This window comes from Carcharodon carcharias, chromosome 20, assembly GCF_017639515.1.
Source record: "Carcharodon carcharias isolate sCarCar2 chromosome 20, sCarCar2.pri, whole genome shotgun sequence".
Taxonomy (NCBI): Eukaryota; Metazoa; Chordata; class Chondrichthyes; order Lamniformes; family Lamnidae; genus Carcharodon; species Carcharodon carcharias.
In genome coordinates this window covers 40,826,625-40,842,221 of record NC_054486.1, presented here as the reverse complement: position 1 = coordinate 40,842,221, position 15,597 = coordinate 40,826,625, and the positions used below count along the sequence as shown (strand labels likewise).

At 40.5% G+C, this 15,597-nt stretch overlaps 1 protein-coding gene across 4 annotated transcripts in view; it reads left to right on the top strand.

Moving 5' to 3' along the window:
• Window positions 1-15,597, top strand: part of hectd1 (HECT domain containing 1) — a 176,947-nt gene that overhangs the window by 82,774 nt on the left and 78,576 nt on the right. For all 4 annotated transcript variants that reach the window (XM_041213936.1, XM_041213933.1, XM_041213934.1 and 1 more), the window contains exons 11-15: window positions 3,241-3,379; window positions 6,937-7,107; window positions 10,079-10,301; window positions 11,458-11,721; window positions 11,945-12,021. In XM_041213936.1, the coding sequence (XP_041069870.1) occupies window positions 3,241-3,379; window positions 6,937-7,107; window positions 10,079-10,301; window positions 11,458-11,721; window positions 11,945-12,021 (874 nt within the window). The remainder of the gene's footprint in view (window positions 1-3,240; window positions 3,380-6,936; window positions 7,108-10,078; window positions 10,302-11,457; window positions 11,722-11,944; window positions 12,022-15,597) is intronic.

Sequence of the window (15,597 nt, the reverse complement as noted above, 5' to 3'; positions counted from 1 at the left end):
CACGAAGAATCTTCACCAATAATTTCCCTACCACTGACGTAAGGCTCACCGGCCTGTAATTTCCTGGATTATCCCTGCTACCTTTGTTAAACAATGGAACAACATTGGCCATTCTACAGTCATCTGGGACCTCACCCGTGGCCAGTGAGGATACAAAGATTTCTGTCAAGGCCCCAGCAATCTCCTCCCTTGCCTCCCTTAGAACTCTGGTGTAGATCCCATCTAGCCCCTGGGGACTTATCCACCTTTAATATTCTTCAAGACGCCTAACACCTCCTCTTTTATGATCTCAACATGATCCAGGCTATCTACACACCTAGACAAATCGACCGTTAAGTCATTCTCTTTGGTGAATACTGATGAGAAGTATTCATTCAGTATCTCTCCCATTTCTTGTGGCTCCACACACAGATTTCCACCTCTGTCCCTGAATGGGCCTGCCCTTTCCTTGGCTACCCTCTTGCTTTTTACTTATGTATAGAAGGCCTTGGTATTTTCCTTATTCCTGGTTGCCAGTGACTTTTCATGACCCCTTTTAGCTCTCCTGACTCCTTGCTTAAGTTTCTTTGTATTCTCCACGGGCTTCATCGGTTCCCAGCCATCTAGCCCTTATGAATGCTTCCCTTTTCTTTTTGACTAATCTCACAATATCCTTAATTATCCAAGGTTCCTGAAACATGCCATGCTTATCCTTCATCCTAGCAGGAATATGCCGGTTCTGAATTCTTATCAATTGACGTTTGAAAGCCCCCCACATGTCAGTTGTTGATTTGCCCTCAAACATCCGCCTCCAGTCTAGATTCCTCAGTTCCTGCCTAATATTGTTATAATTAGCCTTCTCCCAATTAAGCACCTTAACCCGAGTTAAAAGTCTGATGGACCTGTTTTGGTCTTTACCTAATTCCCAGTGCATATTGTAGGCTGCAGAAATTCAGCTGAAAGTTCATTCTTTAAAGCTTTCTTCTGTCATTGTTGTCTGAATTCTACTCCTCCCAGCAATCATTTTAATTGTCTTCTCTTACTGCTATGTTTTATATTCTGAATGAGTCACCCGATTAAAGGGTTCTGGCAAAGTGGAAAATCTAGGTGAATCAAGTGGTGTACAGACTCTCATTACTAAATCTTAGTATTTGTCTTTCTATCTGCATTAATAAAACTGCCATAAACCTGAGAGGCGTTGGTTCCTCAGTAGCTCTTTCAGTGATGTATCCATAGAGCTAAGCCGACTCCCCTGGAACATGAGCTTTTGGTTCTCAAACAAACTAGCCAAAGGATCGAGTTACCAGTTTACCCAAAATAAATCAGACACTGGCTATCACATATAGCGGGCAAATCATGTAAGCCTAATGTAAGTAGTGTTTATATATTGGGCTTTTGCATTTCCAATTTAGAGTGCTGCTTCAATCAGCTTTTAGCTGGTAAATACCAATGAAATACGCAATTAGAAATTGCCCTTATAGGAGCAACATAAAAGAGAGCTGCATCTTTTTGTTTCTGTATCTGAGGGAGCTTTTTATTTGGGTCTGAGTGAAACATATTGGTGAATTGCAGATCTCATTGTTTTGTCACTTAATCTACTTGCAGGCCCAAGAAACTCCCAGGCCTTCTAGGCCAAAGATGGGTTGGCGGAGTGAGTGGTGAAGTGGCAGATGGAATTTAACATAGAGAAGTGTGAGGTCATACGTTTAGGGAGGTCAAACAGTTACAGGAATTACACAATAAATGGGAATATAGTAAGAGGGGTAGATGAAGTGAGAGATCTTGGCGTACAAGTACACAGGTCCCTGAAGGCAGCAGTTCAAGTAGACAAGGTTGTAAAGAAGGCATATGGAATGCTCTCCTTCATTGGCAGAGGTATAGAATATAAAAGTAAGGATATAATGTTGGAATTGTTTAAACACTGGTGAGACCACAACTGGAGTATTCTGTGCCGTTCGGGTCACCACATTACGGAAAGGACGTAATAGTTCTGGAGAGAGTGCAGAGGAGGTTTACAAGAATGTTGCCAGGGTTAGAAAAGTGTAGCTACGAGGAGAGTTGGATAGGTTGGGGTTATTTTCCTTAGAACAAAGAAGGCCGAGAGGTGACTGTTGAGGTGTACAAAATTATGAGGGGAATAGATAGAGTGGACAGGTTAAAATTGTTTCCCTTGATGGAGAGTTCTAGAACCAGAGGACATAGATTCAAGATAAGTGGCAGAAGGTGTAGGGGGGACATGAGGAAGAACATTTTTACGCAGAGAGTAGTGGGTGTCTGGAACTCGCTGCCCAAGTTGGTGGTAGAGGCAGAAGCTCTTAAACTCTTTTTTAAAAAGTACCTGGATCTGCACCTTAAGTGCTGTAAGCTGCAGGGCTGTGGGTCGGGTGCAGGAAGGTGGGATTAGAAAGGGCACCTGGGTGTCCTCGGGCTGGCATGGACAAGATGGGCCGAATGGCCTCGTGCTGTAACTTTTCTATGGTTCTAAGTATGTACATATTTAGTTCTTGTACTTGCAGAAATAAACACTAATTTTAAAGTACAAAACAAAATTAGCTATTACTGTAACTCAAGTACAAAAATTAAACCACGCTAAAAAAAAAGGAAATATAATGAGAACAAGGGGAAAAAAGAACAAAGTGCTTAAAGTTCTATTTTAAAGTTTTTTTAAAAAACAAATTTCTATCCCATTTCTCTCCCATCATCTATGTGAAGCTGAGGGCAATATTCAAAACAGCCTCAAATTATCTTGGTGTTATTTTTTAGGTACTTGAAATTACTTAAGGTGCAGAGAGGTTAATGCAAAGGTATTAATATATTAATAACCCCATCTTCAGCTGGTCTCATTTTCATTGTATTAATTCTCTAAGTACTGATCAATAATGTGATTTAATTCAAATTACCTGAACTATAAAATAAGTGCTTTAAACTAGAATGTAAAGAACTAAGCATTTTTGAAGGCTTCACTTGATCTTATTATTTATATTGCCTCAGTACTGGAAACAACTAATACATATTGCTTAACTCAATTGTTAGCTTAAAATTTACATTTTCAGTCTGACCATTTTTGGTGCATTTATTTTGGAAAGAGGAAATTACACCAAAACATTTTGAAATATTCCATCGAACTGTAAGAATCCTATTTTTACGAATGTCATCTGTCTCTGATATGAATGTGATAATTTTGCATGAACTTCTGTATATAGAGATGAGCAGGGTTTCTATATACAGCTTCCGATGTTTATTTTCTCTTTTAATTTCTAGGAAAGCTAGCCTTGCTCTTGTTCGAAAGATGGTACATTATTGTTCTGAAGCACTTCTGAAGGAAGTATGTGATTCAGATGCTGGCCACAACCTGCCTACAGTGCTGGTGGAAATTACCGCTACAGTTCTGGATCAAGAGGTCAGACTTCATGCTAAAAATGTAAAAAGCTACTTCATATGCTGCAGGTTCTTTTGTTTTATTTTGAATATTTAGGAGTCTGATAACTCAGATATTAGTTGTACCCTGTCACCCATTTCAAAATGCCAAATGCAAATTGATCAGTACAGTTGAACAAACTAATATTGAGCGGTACTGAAACTGGTCACCTGGGGCAATCAATTTAGAATGAAATAAAACCCTTCTCGTCTATTGCAAGTGTACTTACACATCTTTGAAATGCTATGAACAAATAGTTGCAAAACTTCACATAATGGTAAGAAGTTGAAATTGAAATACTCTGCCGTTGTAAAAGCAAAATATTGCAGATACTGGAAATCTGAAATAAAAACAAAATGCTGGAAAACCTCCACAGGTCTGGTGGCATCAGTGGAAAGAGAAACAGTTAATATTTCATCTTTTTCCTTTTGTTTTATAATATTTCATCAAATTGCTTCCAATTTCCACTTTTCGCTAACCTTTCTCTAACGTGATCCACCTCCAGCACCTCCCTTCCTTAACTTCTGTCTCCATTCCTCGAGCCAGGCTGTCTACTAATATTTTTTATAAGCCTCCAACAGCTACTTCAACTACACTTTCACTTGCCCTGCTTCCTGTAATGATTCCATTCCATTCCCCAGTTTCTCCATCTCCATTGCATCTGTTCTGATTATGCTACCTTCCACAATGGGGCTTCCAACATGTATTCCTTTTCCCTCAGCTGAGAATCCCCGCCCCCACTGGTTGACAGGGCCCTAAAGTGTGCCGATCCATTTCCTACACTTCTGCTCTCACCCCATTCCCTCCCTCTCAGAACCACAATAGTGTTCCCCTTGTCCTCACTTTCCACCCCAACAGCTTCCACATTCAAAGGATAATCCTCTGCCGTTTCTGCCACCTCCCAGTATGAAGCCATCACCAAACACATCTTCCCGTCCCTTCTCCTGTCAGCATTCCGAAGGGACAGTTCCCTTTGTGATACCCTGGTCCACTCCTGTATCATCCCAACATCTCCTCCCCTTCCCATGCAGTAGCAGGAAGTGTAACACCTGCTCCTCTCTCCTCACTGTCCAAGGCCCCAAACGCTCTTTCCGGGTGAGGCAGCAATTTGCCTGTACTGCTTTCTATTTAGCATACCGTATTCACTGCTCACAATGTGATCTCCTCCACATTGGGGAAACCAAATGCAGACTAGGTGTCTGCTTTGTGAAGCACCTCCGCTCAGTCAGCAAGCATGACACTGACCTTCTGGTTGCTTGTCATTTTAATTCACCATCTGCCTAATGCTCACATTTCTGTCCTCGGTCTGCTGTAGTGTTCCAGTGAAACCCAGTGCAAGTTGGAGGAGCAGCACCTCATCTTCCGATTAGGAACTTTACAGCCTTCTGGATTCAGCGTTGAGTTCAGCAACTTCAGACCATGAACTTTTTCCTCCATTTTGATTTTTTTGTTGTCAAGTGCCAATCAGTATCTTGTTTTCATGTTTTCACTTTCAGGTAGAACCAACCTATATCCTTGAATTAACACTTCGCCTGGATCCATGATTTGTTTTTTTACTTACAACCATTACGATTGGCATTTGTTTCATGACATCTTTGTTGTTTAGTCTCTACCACTCTTGAATCTATCCCTTTCATTCTATCTGACCCTCCCTGCCTTTTTCAGTAGCATACCCTGAATTCCTCAGGGTTCTAGACCCAACCATCTTCAGTTGCTTCATCACTGACGTCCCCCCCCATCATAAGGTCAGAAGTGGGGATGTTCGCTGCTGATGGTGCAATGTTCAGCACCATTCGCAACTCCTTAGATACTGAAGCAGTCCATGTCCAACTGCAGCAAGACCTGGACAATATCCAGGCTTGGGCTGACAAGTGGCAAGTTACATTCATGCCACACAAGTGCTAGGCAATAACCATCTCCACAAGAGCGAATCTAACCAACACCCCCTGACATTCAATGGCATTATCATTGCTGAATCCCCCACCATCCACAACCTGGGGGTTACCAGAAACTGAACTGGACAAGCTATGTAAATACTGTAGCTACAAGAGCAGGTCAGGGGTTCGGAATCCTGCACTGAGTAACTCACCACCTGACTTCCCAAAGCCTGTCCTCCATCTGTAAAGCACAAGTCAGGAGTGTGATGGAATACTCTTCACTTGCCTGGATGAGTGCAGCTCCAACAACACTCAGGAAGCTTGACACCGTCTAGGGCAAAGCAGCCTGCTTGATTCACACCCCATCCACCACATCCAACATCCACTCCCTCCATCACTTGATTTACAGTGGCAGCAGTGTGTACCATCTACAAGATGCACTGCAGGAACTCACCAAGGCTCCTTAGCACCTTCCAAACTCACAATTGCTATAAACTAGAAGGGCGAGGGCAACAGATACATGGGAACACCACCACCTGGAAGTTCCCCTCCAAGCCACTCACCATCCTGCCTTGGAAATATATTGCCGTTCCTTCACTGTTGTTGGGTTAAAATCTTGGAGCCCCCTCCCTAACAGCACTGTAGGTGTACCTATATCACATGGACTGCAGCAGTTCAAGAAGGTGGCTCACTGTCTCAAGGTCAACTAACGATAGGCAATGAATGCTGGCTTAGCCAGCGAAGGCCACATTGCTTGAATGAATGAAAAAAAGATCTCATTTCTACCTCTCTTCAGTTCTTAAGAAGAGTCATATTGACTCTAAACGTTAACTGTGTTTCTTTCTCCATTGTTGCTGCCACACCTGAGTTTTCCTAGCACTTTGCCTTTATTCCAAAATTTGTTCACTTTTTTCTTTTTTCCCTCCCATTTTGTTTTTCTGAGATGTAACTGATGTTGGGGTTTATGCAGACTCGTGGCATATGTGAGCCTTGACGGTGTTTGTTGGAAGATTTAATTGAGAAGGATCAGAACGGAGCCTAATGCTATCCTTGATGCTCATGTAAAACTCCAGTTTTTCCTACTGGATAATGATCAGGAATGATAACTGCAGCCTATTTTCTTCCTCTGCCCAGGAGTGGTACCACAGCTGACATCAACAGCTTGACTCAGCTGTCCAGGCCTCGAGCTTTGGAATTCCCCCTTTAAACCTTTTTGCCTTGAACTCTCATTCCGCCTTTAAGACGTATCTCCTTGACCAAATTTTATGTGATAATGCTACTGTGAAGTGCCTTGGGGCATTTTACTCTGTTAAAGATGCTACATAAATTCAAGTTGTTGGGATTGATAATTTGTATAGCTGGGTATCACAGTGGGGCAATTTCTTTGTGCCATTGAGAAAATTGAGCCGTGAGATAGACTAGTAATTTTGTGTGACGCTTGAATTGTGGTGCCTAGCCAATGTTTGTGTTCTTGTGCAGGTTGTTGAAACAGGCCATTCAGTTCTAGTGTGCCTTTCATTTGCTGATTACTGAGTAAATAATTGTGCCATGTTCTGTACTGGAACAGATTAGGAAGTCTGTATATGAAAATAAAAATTGAACAATGATTCAGATTTAAATGTCATTTATGGTGCAGCAGCCTAATATCATCTTTTGTTGTAGGACGATGATGATGGCCATTTACTAGCTTTGCAGATCATAAGGGATCTGGTAGACAAAGGAGGTGACCTATTTCTGGACCAGCTTGCAAGACTTGGGGTAATCAACAAAGTGTCCACCTTGGCAGGACCATCTTCAGACGATGAAAATGAAGAGGATTGCAAACCAGACAAGGTAATCGGATTTTTAAAAAATTACATTCATTTCAGCTATGAAAAGCTATTGCAAACAAAGTTTACTGTTGCAATATCATCATTCCTAAATTACAGCTGCAATGCATATGATTAACGCCCAGCTGGAACAGTTTGTGATGTTTCTTATTGCAGTAGTGCATTTAATTTCTGGTAATCTGCAAGTTCTGTATTTCAAGATCATGCAAAATTCAAGTGACAGTGGCTCAGTTCCATAAAATTTTCATATAATAACCGGCATCTCTGCTAAATAAACAGGTAACACAAGCCATTATACCTTTAAAAATAGTTTGTGATCTTGAACTTATTCTACCACTGGACATAATTGTTGATGCATTCAACAGATAATGTTCAACTTTTTTCTTCTGAAGGTTTTATTTAACCGTCATGTATAATGAGATTTTAGTCTCTATTACCATCTGGAGCAGCTCCAGTGGTGTAGATTATGAGGCTCTTTATGTCCAGGGCAAATCCTTTAATGGAAGTTACTGCCTCAGCCTAGAGATTGACATGAAACTAGCTGTTTTGACGTGGCAGATGATGTGTGCCAGGTGGATCAAATCCACAAGGGAAACTTGGCTACTCTATCACAACGGTTTTGCAATTTATATTTATTATGAGAAAATGTATGCACTGAATTCAGAAGTAATGAGTCCACTAAGACCTTTAGAGATTTTAAAAATTAAATTAAAATTTATTAACAAAAGAAAAGATTTCAAGCACGTACATAAGACTACAATTACTTACTGCTATAACAAATCCTCAAATTCCTAATTGACCTGACTCCCAGTTACACAGTCCCTTTAAGGCAATGGTCCAAAATAGATTTTAGCTTTTAAAAAAAAAACAGCAAGTTAACACAGTACCTACTTGACAGTAGAATTCCAAATGGCTTTCTCCAGCTTTAGCTTCTGGACATAACAGACTTGTGTAAGGAGCACGTATTTTTATTTTCTGTTGGACTGTGGATTAAAATTACAATGGCTGCAGTTTGAAAGACATGTCCGCTGGAACAGGATGAGAGATATATATAATGTTGCAGCCCTGGAACAGGGTGTGCCATGAAAGACTGGATGGTGCCGGAAAGGAGTCCTGGACCAAGGAAGCTGCCTGGCAACAACGTTTTAATTGGTCCCTGACCAGCTTTTGTGTGAGGGCAGTGCAACAGAATAGCTCCTAGCCTGAAAGTAACAAGACCTAAAACCTCTTTCTCCTGTGTGGAAGATTCCAGTAATTCCACAATAATAGCTAGCTGGCTTTTTCTTCTCATATCTCCATAACCTACTCTGCCCCTGAAAACCCCTGTCAAGAGGCAAAGGGGAAAATCACTGTTACAGACATTAAAAGGCAGGGGCTCAACCAGTGAACTAAATACTGAAAGTGCTTGAAGACTGCCTTGTGTCATCAAGAACTGAAAGGAATTTGGAAGACATTGATCAAAATCAGCCCATTGAATCCTATACTCTGGAATTGGTGATATTGAACTGTTTTATCCCACACTTAAAATCCACATTTTTGTGTATCTTATGTATGTGTGTATCAGGATTTAAGAAGGGGTAGAGTTTACGTTATAGAGTTGGAAATTAGTTCGTATTTTTTTCTTTTGTCACTGGTTAATGACAATTTGTTCAATTAACAGTTATTTAATTAATAAGCTTACAAACCTGGTGCTTGTATTCTGTTAACCTAAATTAAACGGTTAGGTAGAATTGGAGCAATCTGGTAGTTTAATCAAATTTTTCACATTTGTCGCAGCTCGGGGAGCAGTGGGGCTTGATATTACAGTGCACTATCCCCAGTGAGTTGTGACACTTATGCACAAATGACTGGAGGCTTCCCAAAGGCTGTTCCACACACTCCTTCTGTTAGACCTTACGTGGCCTCTCAACATAGCCTTTCATTCTCCTTTATATATGTTTCTCTCTTTTTAATATGTAAATTCCATTTATTCAATATGTGTTTGAAATTTATCTTTCCCACAATGTAAAAACTTTCAAGTGGCCAATATTGTCAGTAGCCTGCGAGAAAAATAATGCTGGTGATCTGGTTAGTTGTAAACAGACTAGCATTCCTTTGAAATCCAAACAAGCCCTTCACTTATCTAACAATGCACATTTCCTTCACACCTTACATGCTATGACCCCATCCATGTTTACTCATTAGCATTTCAAGTACATTTCTACACCTAGCTCTTTTTGATAATTTCAAGCTAGCAGTCTACCTGACTCCAAATGTAATTAAATCACGCAGACAGAACCATCTACACTGACACTCGTAAATCTACCTTACAACAAACCAGAAAACTATTATGAAAATTATTATACTTTAATAACACTAGCCAACCTTGGAAAAGCCTTTACCAGTTACATTTGTAGCAGCAGATAGCTAGAGGTCCTGTTTTCTGATTTTTGGAACTCTGGGAGGGAAAACTCAATTAATTGGAATTGCTCATTTAACTTTTGACCTGAAATATTTGACCTTAGTTAGGAGCATAAGTCAAAGATCAGTCACTCTTCCAGAGTGAAAAGAACACTTCACTTGTGTAACAATAAAAAGCAAAACACTGCAGATGTGGGAAATCTGAAATCATATTCTAACATGTTGGGTGACTATGGATTTCTTTCTTATTTTGGGAAGCTAACTGAACAAAAGTGTCAAACTTTGCTGGGAACATTTACCATATACTGACTGTTAATTCATGTTAGTAAAAGCTGCTGTATTTTGAAATTAAAGTTGGCATCAATGGTGTATAATATGATGTAATTTGGTTTATGCTGCATTTAAACTGACTAAAACAGTTTAGACAAACTATCTTGAAAGTGCTGCTCTAACTGTACTGATAATTGGTCAGTATGATTGTTACTGGCAACTGGGGCTTTCCAAGAGAGCTGTTGGCTCTTGGTTCAAGTAAATGTGGATTCACAGCTGATGTAATGGCTATATTTTCTTTTCAGGATGATGAGCCTCAAGAGGATGCAAAAGAAATTCAGCAAGGCAAGCCATACCATTGGAGAGATTGGTCTATCATCAGGGGACGAGATTGTTTATACATCTGGAGTGATGCAGCTGCCTTAGAGTTATCAAATGGTAGTAATGGATGGTTTCGATTCATCTTAGATGGGAAATTAGCCACCATGTATTCTAGTGGAAGCCCAGAAGGTGGTTCTGACAGCTCAGGTAAAGTGTGAGCATTCATTATATGTTGAACTGCATAGATTCCTGGATGGCTTAGGGAATACATGTATTATGTGACATTTCCCAAGTTCAACTCCTAGGATAGAATTTTACAGGCCTCTGCTGGTGTGTTTGCAAGTCTAGGGTTGGTGGCCTGTAAAATTCACTGGGTTGGCTACCCGCCTGCTCCCAACCTGTCAGAAATTTTACAGGTGGTGAGGCCGAGGGCAGCTCTATTGCCCTTGCCTCAATTGAGGCCCTTTAAATGGCTGCTTCCCACCCAGCTGACGTTTTAAGTGTGGCTGGCGGGAGTTCAAGGGCAAATTGCTACTCAGCAGCCAACATATCCCCACTGATTTTTTTTTGGTGGCTGGGTGGAAAATCCTGCCTCTAGCCTCTCCTGTTGTCAGCTTTAGCAGAATGGGCTGCTGTATTTAACTTCAATGCTTGTAATGCAGGGAGGGAAAAATTAAGCCAGAGCTTCAACTTATGATTGTTCCTATTGACACTGCTAAACATGCACATATATGCATGGGATTGGTCTTGTATGTGGCCCCGTGATCGAATAGCATGCTAAGGCTTAAAAGTGAATAATGGCAACAAGTTGGAGTATCAATGTTTGTACCTTAGCGTGAGTTGCTATCGTTGGAAAAAGAATAGCAAGAAAAATGAGGTTGTGTGTTTATGTGCCTTCATGTTTCTGCTGATTAACTGTAGGTCTTCTGGACCTTGCACTACAGTCAACAGGCAAGTTTATCCTAGGCTCTCCCCAACCCTATCGTTTCAGCAGTCTCCAGGAGACATTAAGTAGTAGCTTGGTTTATGCTATTTCTTTTTCTTTCCCTTTCTGTGGGAAAGTGCCTCAGTTCTGTTCTGTACTGCCCTTTACATTTCACATAAGTGGGAACTTAAAGAACTGAGCCAATATTCCACTATTCCATGGCCCAGCGCACTGTGAGAGCCTTACACATAATATTAATTGAAACTGAGAGATTGCTACAGAGTAACAGAAACATTTTTAGATTCTATTTTTGAGTTTATAATGCAGAGAGGTTAAAATATTTTTTGACCATTGTTGATAATATAGTATTGTTATTTGTAACATAATGATGCATTTCTGATGGCTGCCTGAAATAATTTGACTATCTGTATGTAACAGAAAGCAGAAGTGAGTTCTTGGAAAAGTTGCAACGGGCTCGAAGTCAGGTCAAACCTGTGACTACCAGCCAACCCATTCTGACTGCGCCTGGGCCAATGAAGCTTACTGTAGGGAACTGGTCCCTTACCTGTCTAAAAGAAGGAGAAATTGCAATACACAATTCTGATGGTCAGCAGGCCACTATATTGAAGGAGGATCTGCCTGGATTTGTGTTCGAGTCCAATAGGGGGACCAAGCATTCATTTACTGCAGAAACATCACTTGGTAAGGGTACAGATAAAATTGTAGATTCTTCTATACTGCCCTTTTTGGCTATGTGTTATAAAAATATTTAACTTTCCTGCATTACAATAGTGACTACAATCCAAAAGTACTTTTCTCGAAGTAAAGTGCTTTGGCAGGCTTCGTTGTGAAAGACACTAGTGAAGAGCAAGTCTTTTTGTTGGAAGAAGAATAATTTGATTTAAAGCTTATTTCTTGTTTGAAGGATCAGAATTTGTAGCAGGTTGGACTGGCAAAAGAGGAAGAAAACTGAAATCAAAGCTAGAGAAAACTAAACAGAAGGTGAGTATATACCCAATAAAATAATGTTAATTATATTTTCAATATTAACATGAACAATACCAACCATTTATGATAAGCATTAGTTTGTTTATGTTAACCCTTAACAGGTTCTGATTATCGCTCTCTCAATATCACACTTAACTTGTCAACAATACATCTCTTGCTGTTTTGTCATTTCGCATTTGCTATTTTATCCATTTTTTTGTGTCTGCTATTTTCCTGGTTTTTTTCTGTCTGTTTCTATTTTCTTTCCTATGTTCCATACTGTTGCATTCAAATCAGCTACATTTTCAGGTGACAGCTGTGATCCTTGAAGAGGTTATGATTGTGGTTAGAGACATCAATCGGTTGAGGAAGGGTGGCAGGAAAAGCAGTACATAGATTGTAATAGTCTAATTCTCTTTCCTGTTCTGTGTTTGTCCATTGTTTTTGTGCTCAATATTTGTACCTCTAACCTGTGTATACTTCCTTTCTTATAATTGTCATTAATTAGAATGTTTGCATTTTTAACTACCAGAAAAACACATTGTAGAGGCCGTTTTAGCGCACAACCAATTGAAGCATTATATAGTAATGTAATCTTATAGTTCAATGGAATGATGTTTTATTGTGTTGGGAAATGGGTTCAGCTAACGTCAGTCTATTTCTGGAGAACCAAGCATTCTGAGTTTATTTGGGAGCTAGAGCCTGGATTAACTTTTTTTCCTTCTACTTAGAGAAGTACTGGGGCAAATTATAGCACCCCTATTGAGAACTTAGTCAGCACAATGGGGTTTGCATTTGTGTCATCTTGGTCCCTATAGGTGGATGGAGTCTGGGCATAAAAAAAACAGGAGCAGGTGTAGAATGTGCTGCCCCTCAAGCCTGCTTCACCATTCAAGACCATCATGACTAATCTGCCTTAACTGCACTTTCCTGCCTGCTCCCCATATCCCTTGATCCCTTGACGGACCAAAAATCTGTTTGTTGCAACCTTGAATATACTCAACACCTTTATTCCAAAGATTCACAGCCCTCTCAATGAAGGAATTTCTCCTAATCTCAGTGTCAAATGATCAATCTCTTATCCTGAGACTGAGGCTGGGATTTTCCAGCACTGTCGTGGCAGAAGCCGCCATGAGGGATTTGGCGGCTCAGCCAAAAGTCCATTGAATTTCAGCGGCACTGGACAATCCCGGCAGTGGTCGGGGCCAAAAAATGCCGCCCTGTGTTTTTGTGTTCTAGCTTTCCCAACCAGGAGAAACATCATTTGTGTCTATCCTGTCAAACCCCTTCGGTATCTTGTACATTTCAATGAGATCTCATTCTTCAAAATTCCATCAAGTATATACCCAATTTACTCGGACTCTCATCATAGGATGACCCCATTATCACCAAATTGTTATACAGAAGAAGGAGGCAGTTCGGCCCATCATGTCTTCACAGGCTCTCCGGATGAGTAGTTCATTTCCCCTGCCTTTATCCTGTAACCCTGCACATTCTTCCTTTTTAGATAACAATCTAATTCCCTTTTGAATGCCTCGATTGAACCTGCCTCCACCATAAACTCAGGCAGTGCATTCCAGATCCTAACCACCCCCTGTGTGAAAAAGTTTTTCCTCATGTTGACATTGCTTCTTTTGCCAGTTAACTTAAGTTTGTGGCCCCTTATTCTTGATCCTTTCACGATTGGGAGCCGTTTTTCCCTATCTAATCTGTCCAGAGACTTCATAGATGTACAACACAGAAATAGGTAATTCGACCCAAATATCAATGCTGGTGTTTGTCCTCCACATTGGGCATGTGAAGTAGGACTACTGTCATGTAGTCTACATGTCTCATTTACTCCCCTTCTTTCAACTACATAACCAATTCTTAAATGTCGACATTGTCTCTAATTCAATCAGTAACTGTGTTAGTGCACTCCACAATTTTGGTACCCTCTGTCTATTTTTAAAAATTTTCCTTTTTGGATGTGATTGCACTGGAGGAGGTGCAGAGGAGATTCACCAAGATGTTGCCTTGGCTCTGTCTGCATTCCAAGATGAACCATCACTCTAATCAGTATTCAGAACTGAATACTGTTGGAGAGTAGAATGCACTCGGGGGACTTCTGCATTACCTGCCTGTTCATTTTTGACTGTATAGTGGTCACCCATTCCCTCTCCTCTGCATATTCTTCCGCAGCAGGGTGACTACATCTATAAATGTGCCACCCATGAAGCTCTGAACCTCACAGCTGCACTGCAATGACACTGGCTGCTGCTGAAGTTCCGAAATCTAGAGCTCAAGTTGCTGCAACTGATGATTATCCATGAGACAGGAAGCATCCTGGTGTTCCCACATTACATAGGATGTGGAATCTAGAGAACGGAGTAGCCTTGCCATTCCTGTATCTATTAGTTAGTAAACCTTGCTACTATTAATGAACCTTTACCAATACTGATGAACCTTACTAGTGGTATTAAACCTTAATTAAAAATAGAAGGTAAGGCATAGTTCCTTGTTATTAATACTTTGTTTTTAGACTCCCAATTTAGTCTGTCTCTAAGCAGTTGTACTCACCAGCCAATCAACTCCTGACTTTCCTGTGATTGTAGTGGTTTGATTTTGTTTCAAACTCCTGACACTGCTCCTTTTCAAGCTCACTCTTTAACTTTTATCCGTTGCCTCATTATCTCAGAAACTAATACCTTTTGCTATACCACCTCCCAAGGGAAGGATATCCTTCCTTAGATAGGGAACCCAAAACTGCGCGCACTACTCTTGTGTGGTCTCGCTAAAACCTTTTACAATTGTAGCAAGACTTCCTTATTCTTGTATTCCAGGCCCTTGCAATACAGGACAATGTGCCATTTACCTTCCTAATTGCTTGTTGTACCTTCATGCTAACTTTGTGTTCCCTATAGGGGTATACCCAAGTCCCTCTGAACATCTACATTTACAACTTTAATACTTTTTTTGAAAACACTCTGCTCTTTGGGATGACATCATTCTTCCCCATATCATACTCCACCTGACATTATCTTGCCCACTCACTTAACATGTCTTTAACTACTTACAGCCTCTTTGTGTTCTTCTCACAGCTTACATTCCCATCTAGTTTGTAAATAACTGATCCCCAGCACTGATCCTTGCAGCACCGTATTAATTGTGGCCTGCCAAATATGAAAGTGCCCCATTTATCCTTACTCTTTGCTTCCTGTCCATTAACTAATGCTCCACCCATGCTTTTACTGCCAACTCCATGAGCCCTTCTGTTGTATATCAAACTTTTGTATGGCACATTAATGCCTTTTGGAAATCAAAATATACTACATCTACCCTACTAATTACATTCTCAAAAAACCAATACACATGTCAAACACTATTTCACTTTCGTAAGACAATTGACCTTGTCAGATCATACTATAATTTTCTAAATGCATTGTTAATACTTTAATAATAGATGCCAGCAATTTTGCAATGACTGTCAGGCTAACCGGCCTGTACTTCCTTATTTTCTGTCTCCCTCCTTTCTTGAAGCACGGTGTTGCACTTGCTAGCCTCCAATCTGTGGGGACCGTTTTAGAGTTGGGAATTTTGGAAAATCTTACC